Genomic DNA, 24,079 nt, shown 5'->3' with positions numbered 1-24,079 from the left:
TTGTTAACCCTGTCCGGTCCTGGGGCTGACTTGCCATTGAGTCCTTGGAGTGCCTTTCTGATTTCCGCCTCACTAAAGTCTTCATCTAACTTGGGACTAGGACTGCTAGCGTACCGGCCGTGCTCGACCATCGGTCGTTGCGAGAGGTACTTGTCGCAGTTTCATGACGATTTGCTTCTCGCTCGCAGCCGCTTTCTCTTTGTGCAGAAGTCTCTGCATGTCGGCTCTTTGCTTGGATTGGCTTTGGGTTTCGCCCAGAGGGTGCCTCAGCAGTCACCACGTGCCTGCGTTGTGGAGTTGGCCATCCGCGGCGTTGCAGACTTCGTCCCACTGTTGTTTGCTCAAGGTTTTGCAGTGCTATTAGACTTGTTTGTTTAGTTCGGCTATCTTTTTCCTCAGCTTTCGATTGAGCTGCTGGCCTTGTCATCGAGTTTGTATGTATTTCTTGGCTTCCTAGAGGTGGGCCAGGCTACTGTCCATCTTCTCCGTCAGGATTTTGGGAGTGATGGGTTGCATGGCCTCACCAACATCCCTGGTCAGGTCCGTGATCCATGTGCCAATGTCACCGATCAGATCGTCGTCTAGCCTCATATCCCGGTGCTTGCAGAACTTGTCCCGGTCTGTCCATTTGAAACTTTTGACCGGGGGGGGGGGGGTTCCTGCTCGGGTTTTCGTGATCTCGATCGTGCGGTCGCTCGCTACCTAGGTCTTCTAGGGTGCTTCTCCAGGTAGTCCCCTCAATGTTTGTGATCATTGTTAAGTTCGGTGTGGTATCTCTTGCAACCGAATTGCCCATTCGCGTTGGGGCGCTGGAATCCGTGATGAGTGCGTATTCCAAGTCTTGTGAGTCCTGCCATAACTGTTTGCCCTTGATTTTGGTTTGGCCGTATCCCCAGGTATGGCAGGGAGCGTTGAAATCCCCACCCACTATTAGCGATTTCAGGCCGGCGAGCTCGGCCGTCTTTTTGAGCACGGAGAGAAAACGCTGCCGTTTTTTGGATGGGTTACTGCATATGTTCAGCATAAAGACACTATTCTTTAGAGTTCTGCTAGGAATAATCTTCATCATTATATTGTTGCGTGCGGAAAGACACAGACAGAAGAGGCTATTTACAGGCTATTTACACTGGAGCCAGGCAGCCAGGCCGACACCCGCTCACGCCAAGCGCAGCGACCAACTTCATCGTCGTTCTCGCGGCGGCACGTCTCTTGAGCATCGCTCGATGATATCGCAATACTACCCCCGATGGCAAAAGCACCATTGCGGTGCTGTTAAATATCCAAGGCGCGTAGTTGTAGGACTTGAGCCGGGCCACGTGGACAATGTCACTGGTTGTCACAGTGGAGGACGCAGTGGGCGTGGCTAGAACGATTTCATAGGTGACATCGGTCACTTTGCGGAGCACGCGATATGGGCCTGTGTAACAAGAAAGCAGTTTTGCACAAAGGCCAACTTTACGGGAAGGTGACCAAAGCAACACGAGGCTGCCGGGCACAAAATGAACATCATGGTGACGGAGGTCGTAGCGTTGCCTCTGCTTGTCTTGAGACGCTTGTAGACGAACGCGCGCAAGTTGGCGAGCGTGGTCACCATGGGCGATTGCATCACGGGCGTAATCGCTAGTTCCGATTATGTGATGTGATGTGGCCTAATCTGTGGCATAAGCTGTGGCGGGCGGAAGCACAGTGTCCTGTGGTAGCCTTGGTTCGCGGCCATACAAGAGGTAAAACGTGGAAAAGCCAGCAGTTTCGAGACGGGAAGCGTTGTATGCAAAGGTACTGTAAGGTAGAGCCAGGTCCCAGTCACGGTGGTAGTCGGAAACGTATTTGGATAGCATGTCTGTAAGGCGACGGTTCAAGCGCTCAGTGAGGCCGTTTGTTTGGGGGTGGTAAGAGGTGGTAAATTTATGCCGTATTGAGCAGGCACGCATGATGTCGTCGATGACCTTGGCCAAAAACGTACGGCCACGGTCTGTTAGCAATTGACGCGGAACACCATGTATCAAAATGATATCAGGTAGGAGGAAGTCCGCAACATCAGTTGCGCAACTGGTCGGAAGAGCACGGGTTACGGCGTAGCGGGTCGCGTAGTCCACCGTGGCTACAACCCACTTGTTTCCTGATGTAGATTCCGGGAATGGGCGGAAAAGGTCTAAGCCGATACGATGAAAGGGCTCAGCAGTGATGTCGAGCGGCTGCAGGTAACCAGCGGGGAGCTGGGAAGGCTTCTTGCATCGTTGGCAAAGTTCACAAGCGGCGACGTAACGTCGTACGGAACGGGCAAGGCCCGGCCAGAAATAACGGCGACGTACACGGTAATAGGTTCGAGATACGCCAAGATGTCCTGCCGTTGGTGCGTTGTGGAGCTCTCCTAGAACGGTGGAGCGGAGGTGTTTAGGTATTACAAGTAGGAACTCAGAGCCCTCCGGATGAAGGCTAGGACGGTACAGAGTACCGTCGCGGAGGACAGAGAGGCGTAGAGTAGCATCGGCCGGAGAGTGTTCAAAACGGTCGATGAGTGCTCTAATGTAGGCGTCATGGCGTTGCTCGTCGGCGAAATGAAGCAGCTGTGATACAGAGAATACGCAATAAGCACAGGCTATATTGGAACAGCCAGAGTCGTCAACAGGGTAACGCGACAAGCTGTCAGCGTCTTGGTGCAGGCGGCCAGACTTGTAGACCACGGAATACGAAAATTCTCGTAGCCTCAAAGCCCATTGACCAAGCCGGCCTGTAGGATCTTTTAGCGATGAGAGCCAGCAGAGAGCATGATGGTCAGCGACTACGAAAAAAGGGTGACCGTAAAGGTAAGGACGGAAATTCGCAACCGCCCAGACAACAGCAAAGCATTCTCGTTCCGTAATGGAATAGTTGCACTCCGATGGTGCTAAGAGGCGGCTCGCATAAGCCATAACGCGATCCTGGCCACGCTGACGCTGGGCTAAGTAGGCACTTACGCCACGACCGCTGGCATTTGTACGCAATTCTGTAGGGGCATCAGGGTCGAAGTGGGCGAGTATGGGTGGTGAGGTTAGAAGAGTGACGAGACGAGAGAAGGCGGCGGCCTCTCCAGTGCCCGACGAGAATTGTACGGCTTTCTTCAAAATATTAGTTTGGGGTCTAGCAATTGTCGTAAAATCTGGAACAACCGACAAAAGTACGAGCTTAGTCATACAAAGCTTCGAACGTCTGCGGCTGTCTTCGGAACCGGAAACTCTCTGACAGCGCGAGTTTTGTCGGGATCAGGCTGTACTCCGGAAGTGTCAGCAAGATGGCCCAGAAGTGTAATGTGCCGGTGGCCAAAACGACATTTGGACGAGGTAAATTGCAGCTTCGCCTTTCAAAATACATCAAGTATAGAGAGACGTTCAAGGTGAGTGTCGAACGTTGGCGAGAAGACGATGACCTTGTCGAGGTAGCAGAGGCATGCGGATCATTTGAAAGCTTGGAGCAAGGAGTCCATCATACGCTCAAAGGTGGCAGTGGCGTTGCATAATCCAAACGGCATTACTTTAAATTGGCATAGGCCATCAGGCGTGACGAACGCGGTTTTTTCTCTGTCCATATCGTCTACAGCAATCTGCCAGTATCGCAAACGAAGATCAATAGACGAGAAATAGCTGGAACCGTGCAGGCGGTCAAGGGCGTCGTCTATACGTGGAAGCGGGTAGACGTCCTGCTTAGTAATGTTCAGATGACGGTAGTCTACACAGAAGTGCCTTCTTCTTAACCAACACCACAGGTGACGCCCAGTGACTGGAACAAGGCTCAATGATGTTTTTATCTAGCATTTTGTTGACTTAGTTTTGAATTACTTGGGGTTCCGACGCAGAAACTCTATACGGTCGTCGGTGAATAGGCGTAGCATCGCCAGTCAGACTCCGATGCTTGACAGCGAACGTCTGGCCTAAAGGCGATCGTTGGTGTCGAAAATATCTCGGTAGGCCGATAATACTTGGCAAAGCTCTTCAGCCTGCGCAACCATTACACCCATTTTCTTTATGTTGGGATCGGCACCCGAGGCTGGGGCGAGGGGCATGCTAAGCTCGCGAGAACCATCGGTCGATAACGCTGCCACCTAATGGACGCCGAGTCAATCTACGGTGGCAAGGCAGAATTTGCTTTGCCAATCCAAAGTTACAGACAGGCATGCGAGTGCGGTCCCCAGTAATATTTAGTATACTGTGAAGCACTGTAACGTCATACCTTAATGGAATGTCGGACAGAGGAGTGACGAGGTACTCGATATCATGAACTGGTGGGAAAGACAACAGTTCAATGTAGGCTATTGACTTTGGCTGCAGGCGAAGACAGCCGGTGGGACGTAAGGGGCAGTAGGGTGCGTCAAAAGGTTCTGTGAGCATCAGCAACTCAAGGCGAAGGGTACTGGAAGAGCAGTCAAGAAGAGCAGAATGTGCGGAGAGAAAATCGAGGCCGAGAATGAGGTTGTGGGGGCAATGATCAATTACGTTGAAGAGAACAGGAGTGCGGCAGCCGGCGATGCTGACGCGCGCCGCACACATGCCGATGATAGGCACAGTACCGCCATCCGCAACGCGGACGACGCGTGCCGACGCTGGGGTGAGGAGCTTCTTCAGTCGTCGTCGGTAGGCAGCACTCATAATAGAACGATGTGCTGCTCCTGCATCGCAGAGTGCCGTGACAGGAGAGCCGTTAACGTCAACGTCAAGAAGGTTTCGGTTCGTGGGTAATGTAAGCAGAGGATTTAAGGGCAGGGTCGACAACGCAGCTTCACCTCCAGAATCTGCAGTGCCTAGTTTTCCGGCTAGATCCGGGAGGCGATTGGCGGCGAAGAGAAGCGACGGGGTTGGGACGAACGAGACTGATGGCGTCGAGGTGAGAGCGAGCAGCTGTAGCGAAGGTTTGGAGGAGGAGCATCAGCGGCAGTGGATTAATGGCGGGTGGTATAGGGAACGGAAAGTCTAAAGGTGAGGGAATGAGCCGCGGCGTATGTCCGAGGAGGTGGTGGCCGTTGGTTGCGGCAGTGACGAGCGCCGTGCCCGATGCGACAGCAGTGGAAGCAGATCGGCCGGTCATCATGGGTACGCCAATCGGACGGCTTGCGGTGAGATGTGGCGGAAAAGGACTGCTGAGGACGAGGAGGGCCGTTGGAGAACTGGGGAACGCTGGGTTGAGTCATGGAACACATGGAGTTCGGACTCATGTTCTCAAATTCTTGTCGGACAACGGCCTGAATCATCGCAATGGTGATTTCTGGCGGATTGGGAGGCGTCGTGGAGAAAGCTGGCGAACAGGTGGCCTCGAGTTCGCGGCGAACAATGTGGGTGACGTCATCACAGGTCGTGGTCTGACGTGGTCGGCCCTCACGGGTCGACGTAGCAGCACTGTTGGGTAGCCGCGTGATGTGGTGTCTGATACGGCGGCTCCTACGGCGGCATTCTTTGATGATGGTGTCGATAGTCGAGATGTTGCCGAAAACAAGCAAATTGAAAGCGTTGTCGGCGATGCCTTTTAGAACATGTGACACTTTATCTGCTTCGGACATAGCATCGTCAGCTTTGCGGCATAGAGCCAAGACGTCAAGGATGTAGGAAACGTACGGCTCCGTAGATGACTGAACACGAGACGCAAGAGCCTTTCTCGCGGCAGCCTTGCGCCCAATGGCGTCGTCGAACAATTCCCGTAGCTTCCCTTTGAAACTGTCACAACTGGTTACCTCGTCGTCATGCGTTTGGTGCCACACGCGTTGGGTGCCGCCGAGATAAAAGATAACATTGGCGAGCATAATCGTTGGGTCCCACCTGGTATTAGCACTGGCGTGTTCATAGAGCTTGATCCAGTCGTGAACATGCTGTGCATCCAGGCCAGAGAACACACATGGGTCACAATGGAGCAGTGGTCGCGATGTGGGGTCGCGATGCAGTGGTCGCGATGTGGAGCAGTGGGACAAGCTGAAGCCGTTGCAGAGGCGGGCGCGTCACCGGGAGGCACGGTGACAAGCTCGGTGTGCCGACCACTTCGGAGTTTCGTAGTGAGGACGGGGATCGCTGATCTCCACCAGAATGTTGCGTGTGAAAAGACACAGACAGAAGAGGCTATTTACAGGCTATTTACACTGAAGACAGGCACCCGGTCGCGCTCCCACTCGTGCCAAGCACAGCGACCAGCTTAATCGTAGTTATCGCGGCGGCTAGTCGCTTGAGCATCGCTACATAATATCGTAATTATATGCTCGGCCTAGGGGCCTTTAATCTCATGTTCTATGGCTACTAGGCCCTTTCTGATTAGTGTGGTGACGCCCCTATCGTTTTGGAATTTAAGGACGAGGGCGCGGTAGCCCGGGATGTTGGCCGACGCGCCCACGGTTTCTTGTAGCATTATCACATAGGGTTTGGGTTGGATGTTTCTTACGTATTATTGTGAGACCGTTTTTTTCCCGGCTAAACCTCTGCAGTTCCACTGCCAGTCCAATAGCTCTTCATCGTGTCTGGCCATCCTGGAGTCATAAATAAGGAGCTGTTGAGAAACTGGAGCGGTGCGCGGTTCCACCATGGGAACGTATGGGATTCCAGGATTTATATTATGAGTTCTCGTGTTCGGCTGTGGTGATTGCGATAGGGACGGTGCCCACATTGCACATTCCTCGAGCTTGAACACCCCGATTGTGAGGCCGGATATGGCGGAAGACAGATTGCCGATTGCACTTTGTAGTTCGGTAAGCATGGCTTTAATTTCCAATCTCGCCTGTTTGGCGCGGCTGGTGTCTTGGCTTTGTACGGCTCACTTTTTCGCGGGTGTGGTTGCTTTGTCCTGTTCTTCGCCATTGTTGCTCGGAGCAAGAATGCTGACGGGAGTGATTCTAGGTGGTTGCGCGGAAGGCGCGACCTTTCTCAGTTCGCGTACCTCTAGGTTTAGCTGTTGTACTAGGCTCCTGAGCATGGCGTTTTCACGTTTTATTTCTGCATTATTCTCATTGTCTATGTAATTTGTGACTTGCTTTTCTGAGGCAGTTACTCAGTAGACCCCGCGCCTTGGCGCACCCTTGACCGCGTCTGCCCAGCTCACCTTTTCTGGGAGGGCCTGGATGGATCTGAACCTGGCTCGGCCCGGTCCCGGGGTGCGACTGCGAGCTCTGCTCCTCGACCGGCTGTGCTGGTGGGATCGACGAGTCCCGGTAGCCGACGTCGATCTGGACCTGGCCCGGCTTCTGGATCTGGATCTTGGCTTTTGCAGGGCGGGGGCTAGCTCTCCTCCGGACTCCTTGACCGCCTCGAGTTCTGCTTCCGCTTCGGCTCATTTCCTTTCCCATATTCGTTTCTTGACTATATATGCTGTTTCGAACTTTGCTCGGCAGGATTTGTCTGCCATGGGGTGTTCCCCTCCACATAGGCGGAAGTTTGGGGTGCACTGGTGGTTGGGGTCTGGGTTCTTGGCACCGCAGCCCCTGCAAATTATGTTCTGGGGATTTGGGCAGACGTCCATATGGTGCCCCAGTCTACCGCATTGGTGACAGATGTCAACCTGCTTCCTGTACAGCACACAGCGAAGCAGAGTGCCTCCGTACCTGACGAGAGTGGGCACTTTTAGGCCTTCGAAGGCGATGATGACAGTCGTAGTGTTGCTAGGACGCTTGGCTGCTAGGGCTGTCGGGTTCCTGTCGTTGACGATCTTGGAGTTAATGGTCCTGGAGTCTTCTTCGAGAGGTATGCCTCGGATGACCCATTGGCCGTATGATCAGGAGCCATTTCATACGCGTTCACGTCGTATTGGCGGTCGCCGATCCCAATGACCTCGAGCTTCCTGTAGTTTTCTGCGTTGGTGCTACTGGGTGTGCTGATAACGACAATGTTTTGAGGGTGTTGGAGCAGACGGTATCTTCGCAGGCGTCTTGATCGGACACTCCTGCAGCCCGGTATATGGCTGACACAATCCTGACTGCGCCGATCGTTGCGGTGTGGAGGCCGCCCTTGGGTCCACTGACAATCTTGATGTCGTTCCTCGGGAGAGCCGGCATTCTGCTGGGCTCGAGTACTTGTTTTACGTTCCACGGGCGTCGCGGTGGTTGTCGACCATCTCCCTCGCCGGTCCGGAAGTAGGCTTCATTCTTAGGTCTATCCTACGATGCGCTGGGGCTGGACCAGGTTTCGGAGCCGATCATGCGTCAGCCTGCATCTCCACCAAATTATTCAGGAGAAATCTCCTCTCCTTCAACTTGGACCTCCATGCTTGGCGAAAACTTGATGCGTAAGGCTTGGGTATTGTTAGGCCTGGCGGGTGGTAGCCCGTCTAGGCTTACCTCCAGGCATGTGCAGCGTCTTAAGTGGTGTCGGTGTTGCTCGGGTGGAATTGCTTGGTAAAGCAGCGAAAAATCGTTTCCCACCTTGAAACTTGATACAACACGCTCCTGGCAGCTTGCTCTACCCGAAAATAGTTGAGCTAGAAAAATAGCGTTCTGGCTCGCAGTCACTTCGTCTTCCTTCGCAAATCCGCGAACGCTGCTGAGACGTAATTTTTCTTCGACGCACAAATCACTCAATGAAAGGTAGTAATTGATTTTTATATAAAAACAAATTCTCTTCAACCAAACGTTGCTGAAAGCTTTGCATGTATTGCATAGAAAAAATTCAATTTCGGTAGCGATAGACATAATATCCACTTTATTGTAATCGCGAGTGATTTTGATACTTTTTCAGACTGAGCGCACGTACGCAAAAAAAATGTAGAGCTACATGGTCACTGAGTCCTTGCAGATAAGCTAGCCAGGAAACTTTGTGGGGGTGCGTAGTGAAGAATAAATCCGGGATATTAGCCGATGAGGCAGAGATACTAGTAGGATTGAGCGCAAGTTGCGTTACAATAAAATCCGAGCACATGCTAACAAACTGTGAACTCTTTAGAAAAACGCTTAAGGGAAACCGAATCATTCTGCCATATGATATCTAGGAAACTGAAGTTACCAAAAATAAACAGTGATGATTTGGGGTAACGAACAATTATGCTATTAAAGACATCGTGCAATTATTTTAAAAAATGAAGCATGAACAATAGGTGGTTTGCGGCATGCGCAAGAAATGAAATGCCGGTCGTCAAACACAACTCATACGCAAACAAGCTCTAAAGATGATAGGACGCTTACTACACTAGACAGCAGTCCTTCACTAATGCCGATTAAAACACCGCCGCCTGAGCGTCCTTCACGGTCATATCGGTAACAGAAACAATGCTTTACACAATCAAAAATCTCGTTGTTGCTTACCTTAGCTGATAGATAAGTCTCAGTCAAAAAATTATATCTGCGGAACACGAGTCAGCAAGAGAAGACAATGCCGGACGCTTATTGAAAACGCTTCGTATGTTGGTGAAAAAGAAATATTACATATGTTAGAGGCATTGGGCTGTATTTGTTCTAGCTGCATCGTGGCGCCCATCGGATATCGAGAGCCCGGTGCACTACAGCCGCTGGCTTGTTGCCTTATAGAAGGACACGATGTCGCAACTTGACATGTCGCCGACCGCTAGATTTGCAGCCTACGACGCAGCAAGCGCGATTCATTGTTGTCGCGAAAAAATACCTCGAGAGTCGAGACCAACAACGACCGTGCAGGTCGCGTCAACGAAGTGGACGCAAGTGCTGGAAGGTTGCTGTGCGCCGGGAGTGTTTAAGTGTAGGGAACCGAAAGGAAGACTAACTCAAGCACCCATCAAGATAACCTGAAATCTGAGGACACCTAAGCACTTTTTTTATTTGTGAATGCGAAAGCATTAATGTCCAATTGAACGGCGCTGAGCGGCCCTTCGAGTTATGCACTCCTCGCGGGCAAGCGAGTGTGTTGGTGCGCTTGGCGAACGCATCCTAGATAATAAAAGGCCGATGCACTTCGATCCGTGACGTCATGCTACGTTCACCGACTGCCATAGAACCTAACGGGAACGCTCCCTAGTGAGCCGCGGTGATTGTGACGTCACCGCTTTCGTGACGCCGGGCTTGGCAACAGAAATTTTGGTCCAAGTAGCGTGACGTCATGAAGTGGAGTGTAGAAGCCTGCTATCTCAGAGGCGCTGCTGGTTATGTACTATAGAGAAAACACTTGGTTTCTGAGCATGGGGTGCAGGTTCAAAACTCACTACCACCAACGTTTTCCCCTTTTGAATTTATTGCTTTTTTCTGCAATAATTTCTTTACAGCGACTATCAAGGCGACGCTAGAACGTAGGCGAGAGCTTGCGCGGGTTATAGAGGCTTCGGAGAGTGAGGGTGACGTGGCGTCACGACGATGCCCTTTCCCCTCACGCAACGCCTGGTGCACCAGTACGGCAGCATCTGTATCCATTTGTCCGCTCTGCTCTGTCGAGGCACATGCACGCGGGAGTCTTATAGTTTTATAAGGACCAGAGATTGCAAGGTAAAGCCGATTTTCTCTTGTGCCTGTGAATGTCACTTGAAATTAAAGACTGCAATTCAAACTTGGCATTGCGAAATTTCCAGTACACTCGTAATTTTCAGTTTACGCATGTTCATCATCATCAGCCTGGTTACGCCCACTGCAGGGCAAAGGCCTCTCCCATACTTGTCCAACTACCCCGATCATGTACTAATTGTGGCCATGTTGCCACTGCAAACTTTTAAATCTCATCCACCCACCCCACTTTCTGCCGTCCCCTGCTACGCTACCCTTCCCTTGGAATCCAGTTCGTAACCCTTAATGACCATCGGTTATCTTCACTCCTCTATACATGTCCTGCCCATGCCCATTTCTTATTCTTGATTTCAACTAGGATGTCATGAGTTCGCGTTTGTTCCCTCACCCACTCTGCTCTTTTCTTATCCCTCAACGTTACACCTATCATTCTTCTTTCCATAGCTCGTTGCGTCGTGCTCAATTTAAGTAGAACCCTATTAGTAAGCCTCCAGGTATCTGCCCCGTATGCGAGTACTGGTAAGACGCAGCTGTTATGCACTTTTCTCTTGAGGGATAATGGCAACCTGCTGTTCATAATATGAGAATGTCTGCCAAACGCACCCCAGCCCATTCTTATTCTTCTGATTATTACAGTCTCATGATCCGGATCCGCGGTCACTACCTGTCCTAAGTAGATGTATTCCTTTATGACTTCCAGTGCCTCGTTACCTATCGTAAACTGCTTTTCTCTTCCGAGACTGTTAAACATTACTTTAGTTTCTAGACCCACCGTTCTGCTTTGCCTCTCCAGGTCAGCGAGCATGCATTGTAATTAGTCCCCTGAGTTACTAAGCAAGCCAATATCATCAGCGAATCGCAAGTTACTAAGGTATTCTCCATTACCTCTTATCCCCAATTCTTCCCAATCCAGGTCTCTGAATACCTCCTGTAAACACGCTGTGAATAGCATTGGAGAGATAGTATCTCCCTGCCTGACACCTTTCTTTATTGGGATATTTGTTGCTTTCTTTATGGAGGACTACGGTGGCTGAGGAGCCTCTATAGATATTTTTCAGTATTTTTACATACAGCTCGTCTACACCCTGATTCCGTAATGCCTCCATGACTGCTGAGGTTTCGACTGAATCAAACGCTTTCTCGTAATTAATGAAAGCTATATATAAGGGTTGGTTATATTCCGCACATTCCTCTATCATCTGATTGATAGTGTGAATATGGTCTATTGTTCAGTAGCCTTTACGGAATCCAGCCTGGTCCTTTGGTTGACAGAAGTCTACGGTGTTCCTGATTCTATTTGCGATTACCATAGTGAATACTTTGTAGGCAACGGACACTAATCTGTACGGTTTATAATTTTTAAGTCCTTGGCGTCTCCTTTCTTATGGATTAGGATTGTGTTAGCGTTCTTTCAAAATTCCGGCACGCTCGAAGTCATGAGGCATTAAGTATAGAGGGTGGCGAGTTTTTCTAGAACAATCTGCCCACCATTCTTCAACAAATCTGCTGTTACCTGATCCTCCCCAGCTGCTTTCCCCCTATGCATAGCTCCCAAGGCTTTCTTCACTTCTTCCGGCGTTACTTGTGGGATTTAAAATTCCTCAAGACTATTCTCTCTTCCATTATCCATCACGCATGTTAACGACGAAGAAATTCAGTTTTTTCGGTGACCCTGTGGTCCCTATACTTTTGCTCACGGGTGTACGTGATGTGGCTTCGATGCCGATGAGAATTAAGGAGCCGTTTAGCATACAGGCGGCGTATCTCTCGCTCAGTGGCCGAGGTGATGCTTTCGTATCAATAAATGTGAGCGGAATGGAGCAATAATGAAACAGAGGAGCTTGAGGCTAGAGTAATTATGAGGCGGCTTGTAGAATGTGGGAAGGAAGTAATGGCGCTGGCGCTGGGCGTTGGCAATCGCCATTCTGTGCTTAAAATTGTTTATCGTATCAGGGTTAGATGTTCACCAAAATCGGTAGGCCGGTTGGCTTTGAGAATGCACGGTAAAGTCACAAATGAGGCAGGGCAGGGTGACATCAATTAGGCCACTTTTGAAGTCGGACAGGGGCAGAATAACAAATTAGGAGTTGTGCCGCGTGTGAAGAATTGCGTATGCTGTACTTACAGAGATTAGGCACATTTTGTCCTACGTTGGGGATTTCGGACACACTTAATACAGCACAAAAGGAACATTGAGAATTCTTCTTGCATGTGAATATGGAAAATCGCGGCGCTGTTGAAGCACGCTTCGCACGTACGAGTGCCGTGCATGAGCAAAGGTTATTCGTCCAACCGCGTTGCATTTTTTGAAAGGTGCCTCAAAACGCGTGCAGGTGCCAGCCGCCGGCCATCTTCTCCAACCTCTCGGTGGCGGACTGGAAGAAGGTGGGCGTGTCCATAGAGACAGATGGCACATGGAGCCGCTGTACCGTGTTCGACATGCCCGACGACGCCGAGAGGCGCAAGCCGGTGCGCTGCCGAGACTGGGACTACGAAGACCATGGCGTCTCGTCCATCGTGCGTCGCTGGAACCTGGTGTGCCAGAGGCACTGGTTGGTCTCCATGGCCGGAACCGTGGACACGCTGGGTGCCGTCGGACAGCTGGCCGACGTTGTCGGGCGGCGTCCCGTCGTTCTGGCGTTGGCCGTGTGCTTCACGCTGGCCGCCTTAGCAGGCCAACTGGCCGGCTCGTTCAACCTGTACCTGTTGTCGACGCTGGTCGCCTCGGGTGGCTCGAGCAGCGCGTTTGCCGTCGCCTTCGTGCTCCTCTTCGAAGTGACCGCTTCCCACTACCAGACCTTGTTCGGCACGACGGCGATCGTGCTCGGGGCCGTAATGGCCAGCCTGTTGTCCGTCGCGTTGGATGGACTCCCGTCGCTGCCAACGCAGCTGATCGGGCCGGCGCCTGCCGGCTGCCTGCTTCTCGTGTGTGCGGCGACGCTCTCGTTCGAGGCCCCGTGCTGGCTGCTCGCCATGTGGAAGGTCCAGGAGGTCCAGCTGCTAGTCCTGCGCGCCGCCGACTGGAACCGGCAGTCGCGCGAGGCGGCTCCGCAGGCGCTCGGCAAGGCCACTGAATCCATTAAGCTGCAGAGGCAGAACGTGCCGACTTGCGGTGCGGCCACGCTGCTTGACCGGTGGCCTCGTACCCGCTACGCTTGCGCGCCGCGATCGTGCTCGGCATATCGTTCTCGCTGGTGCTCACCTGGCAGGCGCTGAGGCTCAACGTGGGCTATCCGGAGCATAAGTTGTCCAGGAGACTCGGCTGGGTCTGTTCTGGCCCGTCTGCATCCTGACGTACCAGGGCATGACCAGTGTAGGCAGGCTTCGAATGTTATGCGTGCTCATGTTACTCCTTGGGCTAGCCTGCTGCCTCCTTGGCGTGCTCCAAGCCGTCGAACCCCGCGGAGTGGCCTCGACGCTGCTGATGCTGGCGAACATATGCGTCTCTATCGCGCTCGTAGTCAACTTTCTGTGCGTGGCAGAGCTCTTCGCGACCGTGGTGCGGTCGCTAGCGTTCGGCGGTGCCATCTCGACGGGTTGCCTCGGAGCGTCTGTGGCGACTGCGCTGGCTTCTTTCGCTCACTGCTATGGCCGGGAAAACTTAGTCCACGTCCTGCTCGGTGCGATGGCATTTGCGAGCACGCTGTTGATAATGAGCGTCCAGGAAAGCTTCTCTTCCCGGCCTACCGACACTCTCGGGGACGTGGAAGTCCAGTCGCTCACAAAGCTGCGCAGGTCTGCTAGGATGAGTCGGGGACAGCACTCTTCGCCTAGCCCAGCTATGCGGTAGACGAAACAGCTCGCACATACGCAGCATGCTTGGAAAGGCGCCATGCAGTCACTTCCGATTATTTATGCGGCTCCTTGTTTTATTGTCATATAGCTTTACATTGCGCCATTTCTTGCCTTAATGTCCTTATAGTGCGCCACCTTTACCGCACTACGCAGCTTGTAAGCTGCCCTAAGATAAGTTTAGTTGCATACTCTGTGCATAATGGTCGCGTTTTCTGTTGCTATCTTTTGTCATATTCAAGTAATTGTTGTCCGTTCAAAAGACATTTTCTTCGTAATCTAAGCCACCTATCCCGCAGTATGGTTTGCATGCGCCTTGCCAGTAGCCCTGGTTGCGCAAAACAGGCTTGTCGGCGACTCAAAAGTTCGCTTTCCCCCTATGTTTCCCTGTCCTGAGAATGGGTACCATAAGGTGGCAATGATTAATTCTTAATCTTGAATTGCGTCTGCGTGCATTGTGTCTGTACGACTCTTGCGCACAATCTAACTGATTATTTCGTCAATTGTCTAGGGATAGTACCACCGTCTTGTTTCGGACAACACTGGAACGTGTAATATAAGGAAATAGACGTTCCAGAACTTCTATTTTCGTTTGAATTGTGCAATCTGTGCTACATTTTTAATTTCCGGTGACAATGCGTGGAATCGAGCGAGCTTCTTAGTACTATAAGAAAATTGACCACGCGTTCGTGTCTTTCGCTACAAAAGACTTCCATGAACGAAAGAGTTGTAATATCCCACGTGTAATAGCCACTGGGCTGTGCCTTGACACGACACAGCCCAGTGGCTGCGTCGTAGCAAAGGCACATTTGCCATTTTACGGTCTTGTGTCTATAAGGGAAATGTATAGTGTCCTACCCAGATTTCTCTGTCCATGAGTGGTGGCTGGATGCAGACGGCATGCGATGTATCATGTCGGAGAGAGAGAGAGAGAATAATCATTTTTATTGGGTGGATGCAGCTTTGGAGAGGCGTCCTCATTCCAGAATGCCTTGAGCTCGGGCTGCGTCTTGGGCCTTCGCAATCAGCCGTTGCTGATCCTTGAGGTTGGAGCTGGCCAAGGCTCTCTCCCAAAGCTTGTCGGTGTTGTAATGGCTCGGAGGATTTAATGGTGCCGTTCTACAACCCTTACTATGCACCTGAAGGACCCGGGCTCTGCGCAGAAGCGGTATTGCGGAGAAAATTGTGCAGGGGCTATGAGGTGATTTCTGGTTGGGTGGGGCAATGTATTAACCTGTAGAGCTCAGATGAATCGCTCCTGCTATGTAGGTAACCCGCACAACATATGCACCCCTTCTGTGGGGGTGCATATGTTCCGCGGGTTAGCCTCTATTGTTGTGTGATGTCTTGGTACGACACTAGAGGGTGCATGCGCTCGGGTTCAGATTCCTCGGCGTCGGCTCGGTGGGTCAAATCTCGAGCCACGTGGTTGGCGACTTCACTGCCAGGATTGCCGTGGTGAGCTGACCCCCAGATTATCATGACTGACCTCGTTGGCGGCTTTTGATTGATGATCTGGAGCGTAGTGGTACGAATTCTGCGGCTAGCAAAGTTGCGGCACGCCTGTTGGGAGTCGGTCACTATGACTTCAACCTCTATTTGGGAGAGCGGGAGGGCTGTGGCCGCTTCCTCGGCTTGGAGGGGATTGTTTCGTGTGAGCGAAATGCTGCTCCGATGTTCTTTCTTGACGACTACGGTGGCTCTTGTGGCTGGGCGCGTGGGGTAAGGCCCCGCGTCCGAGTAGGCTGTAGAGGGTAAAGTCCCGTATCGCTTGTGTATGGCCAGGGCGTGGGCCTCCCTTCGCTCTGCGTGGTGCACTGGGTGCATGTTGCGAGGTAGAGGACGTACGGTGATGTTGCTCCGGATGGCATGGGATAAGCTCACAGTCTGAGGCGGCGGATGGCAGAGAGGGGCAGAGAGCCCCAGGCGTATGAGGATGGACCTCCCCGCTTCCGTAACCGCCAGCCTTGTTCGCCGACTGGATAAATGTGCCTCGATCAGCTCCTCGGCCGTATTGTGCACATCTAGTCGTAGTAGGCGTCCTGTGGACGTACTGATCAACAGGCACATCGCCTGCTTATATGCCTTTTAGATCATTGCGTTTTCTTGATTTTCGTCGCGTTGCGTAGTGCGTATGAAATAGCGCAAGTTATTAGAGACACACCCGCCGTGGTTGCTCAGTGGCTATGGTGTTGGGCTGCTGAGCACGAGGTTGCGGGATCGAATCCCGGCCACGGCGGCCGCATTTCGATGGGGGCGAAATGCGAAAACACCCGTGTGCTTAGATTTAGGTGCACGTTAAAGAACCCCAGGCGGTCGAAATTCGCGGAGTCCTCCACTACGGCGTGCCTCATAATCAGAAAGTGGTTTTGGCACGTAAAACCCCAAATATTATTATTATTATTATTATTATTATTAGAGACACGACGAAGGCTTGGATAATCCGAAGCGTGTCCGCCACCCCCATGTCTGTTGTCTTGGTCGCTATTCGCCGGATCACGTGGGTAACTTGGACTGTTGTATTCTTAAGCTTGTGAATTGTTATTGTGTTGGTGCGATCCAACTGGTAAACCATTCCCAATATCTTTACGCCATGAGGCGGAATGATGGTGTGTCGCTCCAGTTGTATGTTGATCGTGGGCGAGTCGGATGTGAGCTTCTTTCGCGATGAGACCAGGAGCAGCTGCAACTTTTGAGGGGTGCTGATGAGGCTGCATGATTTAGCATAGTCACTCACCACGTCTGCAGCTTCCTGCAAACGGCTCTCCATTGCCCTGAAGGACCCTGTGGAGGACCAGATGGTAATATCGTCGGCATATAGGCCGTGCCGGATCCCCGGGATGTTATTGAGGAGCGGCAGAAGGCCTATTAGGGTGATATTGAAAAGGAGAGGGGATAACACTGCGCCCTGGGATGTGCCGCGCAGCCCAGTAGGAAGGGGTTTGTGGCGTGGTCCCCGACCTTTAGGATGGCTTTTCTATCTGAGAGGAATGGAATGGAAAAACTTTAATTCTCTATATCTGAGAGAGATTGGCGGTGGGCCGGTGTCTTCATGTTTTGAGTCCTGGCCGCTTCACAAGGTCGGCGCCCCTATACCAGGGCACCGCTGAGTCTTGCTGCCTCGCAGGCGTGCTGCACAATTGCCCGTTGGGCTGCGAGCTCGCTGCTGGTGAGCAGACCCTCCCATTGTTCCGCACTTGGGTTATTTACTTTATGGAATGCGAAATTACGCTTGCATTCCCACGTGATGTGATATAACGTGGGGGTTGTTCCGCACCAGGGACATGTATCCCTGTACTGGGTAGGGAACATTTTGTGTAATGTGTGCAGGTTGAAGAACGTACCTGCTTGCAGTCTTCGCCAGCTTACTGCCTCATGTTGTGTGAGCGATGTGTGGGGTGGGGGGTATTTAAGTCTCCTTCCTCTGTAATGGTTAAGTATTTCTGCATACGTCGGCTCCACCGTTAAGGGGGCCTCTAGGGTTTCCGACTGCCCTGCTTGGTGCGTGAGTTCGCGAACTAGGCGGTCCACCCTTGAGTTGCCCTCTATACCGGTGTGTGCCGGTATCCAGAAGATCCTATGTTTTATCTTTTTGTTAGGAGGCTCTGTTTTGAGGAGGACTCTCAGTGCTTCCTTACTAACTCTGCCTTGTGTGTAGTTCCTGCATGTTGCTTTGGAGTCCGTTAAAATTATCAGACATTTGTTCCTGCGGTAACCTTCAGCCGCCGCTAGAGCTACGGCGACTTCCTCCCCCTCCGTTACAGTGCAGTTTCTCAGGCTCGCGCAGCTAATTGGTTCTCCCGTGTGGTTTACCACTGCTGCCGCGACTCTAAACATTCTAGTGTTGCGGTCCCATGGGTATACGGCCGCGTCTGTGTATACGGTGTTTTCTAGTGCGGCTAGGTTTCGTTCCACGAAATCTGCTCGTGCCTGCCTTTTGGCGGCGTGGAGATTCGGGTCCATGTTTCTCGGTAGGGGGCTAACCTCCAGTGTCTGGCGAACGCTGTCTGGGATGATAGCAGCCCGATCCTCTATTCCGTCTGTGTTATGCCCTATTCTTTTTAGGAGCTTGCGGCCGGTGGCAGTCTGCTGGAGCCTGGCGATCTGTGCAACGAGCTGCGCTTCCGCGAGTTCTTCGAAGGTGTTGCTCAGGCCCATCTGTAACAGTTTATCGTTGGGCGTGTTTCTAGGCAGTTGTAGCGCCGTCTTATACGCTTTCCTTAGCAGCGTTTCCGTCTGTTCTTTTTCGTGCTTGGTCATGTTGTGGTACGGGAGCGAGTACGTGACACTGCTGACCACTAGGCTTCTGACCAGCTTGATTGTGTCTTCTTCTCTGATTCCGCTTCTTCTTTGAGACACCCTCGTTATCATTCGGCCTACTTGTTCTGTCGTTTTTTGTAGTAAGCTGATTGTGTGGCTGCATTTCTTGCTTCCTTGAATCCACATGCCTAGGACGCGTATCATGCTCCTTTCAGGTATGTTTTGTCCCTCTAGCTTTACTATTAGTTCTTCCTTGGTGGGGTTTCTTCCCACTCTCAGGATTTCGGTTTTTTCGGTAAAGCACGCCAAGCCCCTTTCTCTGACGTATTCTGCCACGCACTCGGCCGCTTCCTGCAATTTTTCTTGCTTCTGTCCCAGGGAGCCTCGATTGACCCAGACCGTGATGTCGTCAGCATATATTGCATGCTGGATGCCATCAATCTTGCTGAGTCTTCGAGCCAGTCCGATCATTGCCATGTTGAAGAGTATTGGTGAGATCACGGAGCCCCGCGGCGTGCCTTTGCGTGGGGTGGTAAAGATGTCGCTTCGCAGATCCCCCAATCCCACCGTTGCCGTGCGTTTGGTCAGAAAGGCCCTCACGTAGTCGTGGATTCTCTTGCCGCAGTTGGCGTTGTTCAGTCCTTCCATGATGGCTTCGTGGCTAACGTTGTCGAAGGCCCCTTTGATATCTAGGGCCATGATAACGTTTTCGCCTGCTCTGGGTGAGGTGTTTAGGATTTCTTCTTTTATCTGTAGCAGGACGTCCTGTGTTGACAGGTTCGCCCGGAAGCCAAACATGCTGTGCGGGTATAGCTCCTTGTCCTCCAGGTGGTGTTGGATTCTTCTGGTGACTATCCTTTCGTAGAGTTTACCGAGGCACGAGGTGAGGGAGATGGGCCTCAGGTTTTCAATCTGAAGCTTTTTGCCGGGTTTAGGTATCATCACCACGACAGCGTGCTTCCATTCCTTCGGTATCGTGCCCTCTGCCCACAGTGTGTTGAGGTATGCTGTGAGCTGATCTATTGCCTCGTCGCTGAGGTTGCGTATTAGGGAGTTTCTGATCTTGTCGGCGCCCGCGGCTGTGTTTTTGGTTGTCGCTCTAATTGCCGCGTAAACTTCCTCTCTTGTAATCGGTCTGTTCATGTGGGGGTTCTCTGTCCCCGGATACTCCCCGTCGTAGCCTTTGGGATTGTCTTTGCCGTAACATTTTACACGCACTGCCTCCAATAGTTCCTCGTCGGAGCCTTTGTGCTGGTGGACCAGTTTCTGGATTGCTTTGCCGCTTTCTGTTTTCGTTTTGGTTGGGTTCATGAGGGCTTTTAGTATGCGCCACGTCTTGGCTGTGCTGAGCGTGCCGTGCAGTGAGCTGCAGAACTGCTGCCACCCTTGCCTGGCCAGCTGTGTTGCGTACTCTTCTGCCTACTTTGTGATCTCTGCTATCTTCTTCTTGAGTTTCCTGTTTAGCTTTTGTCTTTTCCAGCGTTTTGTGAGCCCGCGTCTTGCCTCCCATAGCCCGAGTAGCCGCCGCTCCACCTCCGGTGTTTGTTCTGTTCTATCTATTTACTGTGTGTAGAGTTCTTGTATCTGTTTTAGCTGTTGGCTCCATTCCTCTATCGAGGTGATTTCCCTTTTTAGTTGTTCGCTGTGCTTACGGAAGGCGTCCCAATCTGTGATATGGGCTGTGCCGATTTTTCTTTTTACATTCTCCGCTTCGATTGTGGTTTTCAGTACATAATGATCGCTGTTTAGGTTCTCCAGCAGGTTCTCCCACTCGGCCTGCTTAGCTCCTTTAACAAATGTTAGACCTGGGCAGGTGTCTGAGAGGAAATCTCTGATATAGGAATACGTCCTGGCCCCACAGCCACGCATGTTTAATCTCTGTAAGATTGCTGTATGCCTGACGTTATCGAATGCCCCTTTAAGATCTAAGGTGAGGATAGCCGTGGGGGAGTTGCGTGTCGCTGGTACAATCACCTCCTCTTTCAGCTGAAGTAGGATGTCCTGAATTGAGAGGTGTGGACGGAATCCTATCATCGCTGTTGGAAGTTTCCCCGAGTCATCCAGGAATGGTTGTAGCCGGTTGAGAACGATGAGCTCTAGGAGCTTTCCTACGCACGAAGTGAGTGAGATCGATCGTAGGTTCTCAATATCTGGTGGCTTGCCTGTTTTCGGTATTAGACAAACCTCGGCCATTTTCCAGTCCTCGGGAAGGTTTCCTTCCCTCCATACTTCGTTAAGATGAGCGGTAAGCTCTAGTAGCGAGGAGCTGTCAAGATTCACAAGTGCTTCATTGGTTATTTGGTCCATTCCCGGGGTTGTGTGGCGTCTCAAGCCCATTATCGCCGCTGTTACTTCATGTAGTGGAATGTCCTCATCTAGGAGCTCGTTAGGGGTGCCGGTGTAGGGTGGCAGAGGATCAGATGGCTGTGTGGGGAAGTATTGGGCTTTGAGAGTCAAAAGGAGGTCCACCTCGTTTCCTGGAAATTGGTCGATTACTCGGGCCATATTGTGGTGGGATTTCGTTTTTCTATTGGCCGGGTTGATTAAATGCCTCAATAACTAGATAGATAACTTCCACGTCTTGGAAGTACTCTCAAGCTCTCGCGGAGGAAAGCCAGTTATGTCGGCATAGCGTGGTAGCGTATTCCGCAGCCTCTTGTGTGAGTACACCCGCCGTGGTTGCTCAGTGGCTATGGTACCAGGCTGCTGAGCACGAGGTCGCGGGATTGAATCCCGGTCATGGCGGCCGCATTTCGATGGGGGCGAAATGCGAAAAAAACCCGTGTACTTAGATTTAGGTGCCCGTTAAAGAACCCTAGGTGGTCAAAATTTCCGAAGTCCTCCACTACGGCGTGCCTCATAATCAGAAAGGGGTTTTGGTGCGTAAAACCCCATAATTTTTTTTGCGTGAGTAGTGCGATTCGCCTCTTGAGCTTGAGATTTATTATTTGCATTTTCCAACGCTTCAGCAGGATACACCGGGTTTCCCACATGTGGAACGAGCGAGCGTCGATGCTCGGAGTGGTGGTGGATGTTTCAATAATTTTGGTGTGCGCCTTCACGTCCTGGTGAAGCTGAGTGATCGAGTCCTTAATTGACTGAAGCTGTTGGCGCTGTTCCTTTGTAGCTCTTTGTTCTCTTATCTCCCGCAGCTTGGTCCAACCCGTGAGGCGAGCTGTGCCTATCCTGGCTTTGTATTCAAGCCCATGAAGAGTGGTGGCTAGCAGCGCGTGGTCACTGCCTAGGTACTCCTCCAGATTGGTCCAGCAAGGTTGTGGGATACTTCTGGTAAGGGTTAAGTCAGCTTTCGTGTCTCTTTGAACACTTGTGCCGAGCCTCGTGCTATTGCTTGTGTGGTGAAGAGGAAGACGAAGAAGGCGCTCTAGTGTCGGCTGTGCGCGTGATCAGCGTTCGTCTACTGCCAGTGCTACTAGACTGTGCCTAGTTCCTCATAACAAATCATCTTACTACATTTGGTGGAGGTGGTGCACTCCCCGACCTCACCCTGGAACTTCGCCGCCGAACTTTAACATCTGCTCCAGCCGCTACTGTGAACGACGCTCCCAACAATCCGCTTGGCGCATCTGCCGCTCCTGTCATGTGAGGCGCCGTGCAACGGCAGTGGGACCCTCCTGTTTTTAGCCGTTCAGGTGAGACTGACGTAGAAGATTCGCTCTCTACCTACGAGCGCGTCAGTGAACACAACAAGTGGGATTACCCGACGAAGCTCCATAGCGTCATCTTCTATCTTGCTGACGTTGCGAACCTCTGGTTCCACAATCACGGACGGGAACTCCAGACCTGGTCCGCTTTCAAAACTGCATTCGCGGAAGTCTTCGGTCGCCCAGCTTTGCGAAAACTCCGTGCTGAACAACGCCTCCACCAGCGCGCTCAACAGCCCGGCGAGACTTATACTAGTTACATACAGGATGTCGTTGATATTTGCGCCCGCGTCGATTCCACCATGACTGAAGAGGACAAGGTGAGGCATATCCTCAAGGGCATCGAGGACGACGCATTTCAAATGCTCCTGGCGCGGAACCCTACTTCTGTCGCAGCTGTCGTCACTCTTTGCCAGAGCTTCGATAAGCTGCGTCGACAAAGGGTCCTTGCGCGCAGCGCTCTCGCACCTGGCGACTCTCTCTCGGGCCTCACGCTTCACTCAAACACCACGCCGGCAGCATCGCTCTCTGTTGAGATTAAGGATTTCATTCGTGAGGAGGTAGCGCACCAATTGTCTATGCTGCCTCTCAACAATGGACCTCCCCAGCCTGACACATCTCTGGCTGCTCCCATTAGGCGGGCCATTCGCGAGGAACTTGCTGGGTCTTTACCTTGTGCCCAACCCTGCCCTCCCGCGGCTGCACCTCTAACCTATGCCGAAGTCGCCGCGCGACCTGTGCCACCGACGTTCTCGTTTCCGGTGCCAATGCGACTTCAAGCTGCACCTCCTCCCGCGTCGCCTCCCGTTCCATCTCGACGCCCGGTTCAGACCCCTTGGCGCACAAGCGACAACCGAACCATATGCTTCGCTTGCGGTGTCACCGGCCACGTTGCGCGCTTCTGCCATCGTCGCATGCCACCTGCTAACGCTACTGTCGCACCGCCTGGATATGCCTATTCCCACGATACCACCGGGCATGCGATGCTTCCCGACCACGAGTTCTCGCCGCCTCCTCGACACCCTGTCGGCACCCATCGTTCGCCATCACCACGTCATCGTTCACTTTCCCCCTTACGTCGCCGCCAGTTACCTAGCGAGGGAAACTAGGTGCTGCAGTTCCGCAGGCACGAACTGCAAGCTTCGCGACTTCTACAAGGCCTGCACAGTCGCCACGCAATTTATTAGGCGTTTTGGTCGAAGGAACCGCCGCAATTGCGCTTATTGATATTGGGGCTGCAGTTTCTGTTATCGACGAAAAGCTTTGTCGCAGCCTCCATAAGATCACAACGCCGTTGTCTGCTATGCTTCTAAGCACCACGACTGCACAGCATATAGCCCCGCTCACTCAATGTACTGCAAGGGTGGTCATCGACGGCATTGTCTATGTTGTTGAATTTCTCGTGTTGTCATCATGTTCACATGACATTATTCTCGGCTGCGACATCTTGTCTCACCATCGTGCCATCATCGACTGTGCCCGGGCCGAAGTAACGCTTTTCCCGCTTGCCGATGCCCCGCTGCCTGACCGTCTGAACAAAAAGCCTCCAAGCTCACTATTGTGTCCGATACGGACATACCACCCGACATGTGTGTGCTTGTGCCCGTCTCTTGCTCTACCGCGCCAGCCGCTTCAGTACTTTTTACACCGTCGCCGATTTTTCTATGTCGCAAGGCCCTACCTCTCCCATTTGCCGTCCTCACCAGTGTCTGGATTATCCTCAATGCTTGTGTGTAGCCCGTCTCACTACCATGTGACGTTACTGCGCGGCGAATCACTCGGTCGTGTTCAGCCCCTTGACCCGCTTCCCATTCTCGATGTTTCCGACGACACGGCCTCTTGTGAACTCGACGCCCTCACTTCTCCCGTGCCGTTAACATCATCATCATCATTGTCGCCGTCATCGTCAGACGTTCGTGAATCTGTCGTAGATGCCGATCTGCCGCCTCCATATCGCCAGCAAGTC

General features: G+C 52.2%; 2 protein-coding genes across 2 annotated transcripts; both read left to right on the top strand.

The window, feature by feature from the left end:
• The first annotated feature begins 10,255 nt into the window (after positions 1–10,255).
• On the top strand, positions 10,256–13,615 carry LOC139055298 (solute carrier family 22 member 13-like). Its single transcript, XM_070532744.1, has 2 exons — positions 10,256–10,290; positions 12,733–13,615. The coding sequence occupies exons 1-2, from the start codon at positions 10,256–10,258 to the stop codon at positions 13,613–13,615; spliced, it is 918 nt and encodes a 305-aa protein (XP_070388845.1).
• Positions 13,616–13,703: 88 nt separating this feature from the next.
• LOC139055297 (solute carrier family 22 member 15-like) lies at positions 13,704–14,189 on the top strand. The gene has a single exon (XM_070532743.1). The coding sequence runs from the start codon at positions 13,704–13,706 to the stop codon at positions 14,187–14,189; it is 486 nt and encodes a 161-aa protein (XP_070388844.1).
• Positions 14,190–24,079: the final 9,890 nt, after the last annotated feature.

Source organism: Dermacentor albipictus, chromosome 2 (assembly GCF_038994185.2).
Source record: "Dermacentor albipictus isolate Rhodes 1998 colony chromosome 2, USDA_Dalb.pri_finalv2, whole genome shotgun sequence".
Classification (NCBI taxonomy): Eukaryota; Metazoa; Arthropoda; class Arachnida; order Ixodida; family Ixodidae; genus Dermacentor; species Dermacentor albipictus.
This window is presented reverse-complemented; position numbering and strand designations above follow the sequence as displayed.

Bases quoted from the DNA above. Each gene is read 5' to 3' on its own strand.
- LOC139055298 (XM_070532744.1), top strand. From the start codon at position 10,256: ATGCCCTTTCCCCTCACGCAACGCCTGGTGCACCA. The intron at 10,291-12,732 runs GTACGGCAGCAT...AAACGCGTGCAG, and splicing joins ACGCAACGCCTGGTGCACCA to GTGCCAGCCGCCGGCCATCT.
- LOC139055297 (XM_070532743.1), top strand. From the start codon at position 13,704: ATGACCAGTGTAGGCAGGCTTCGAATGTTATGCGTGCTCATGTTACTC.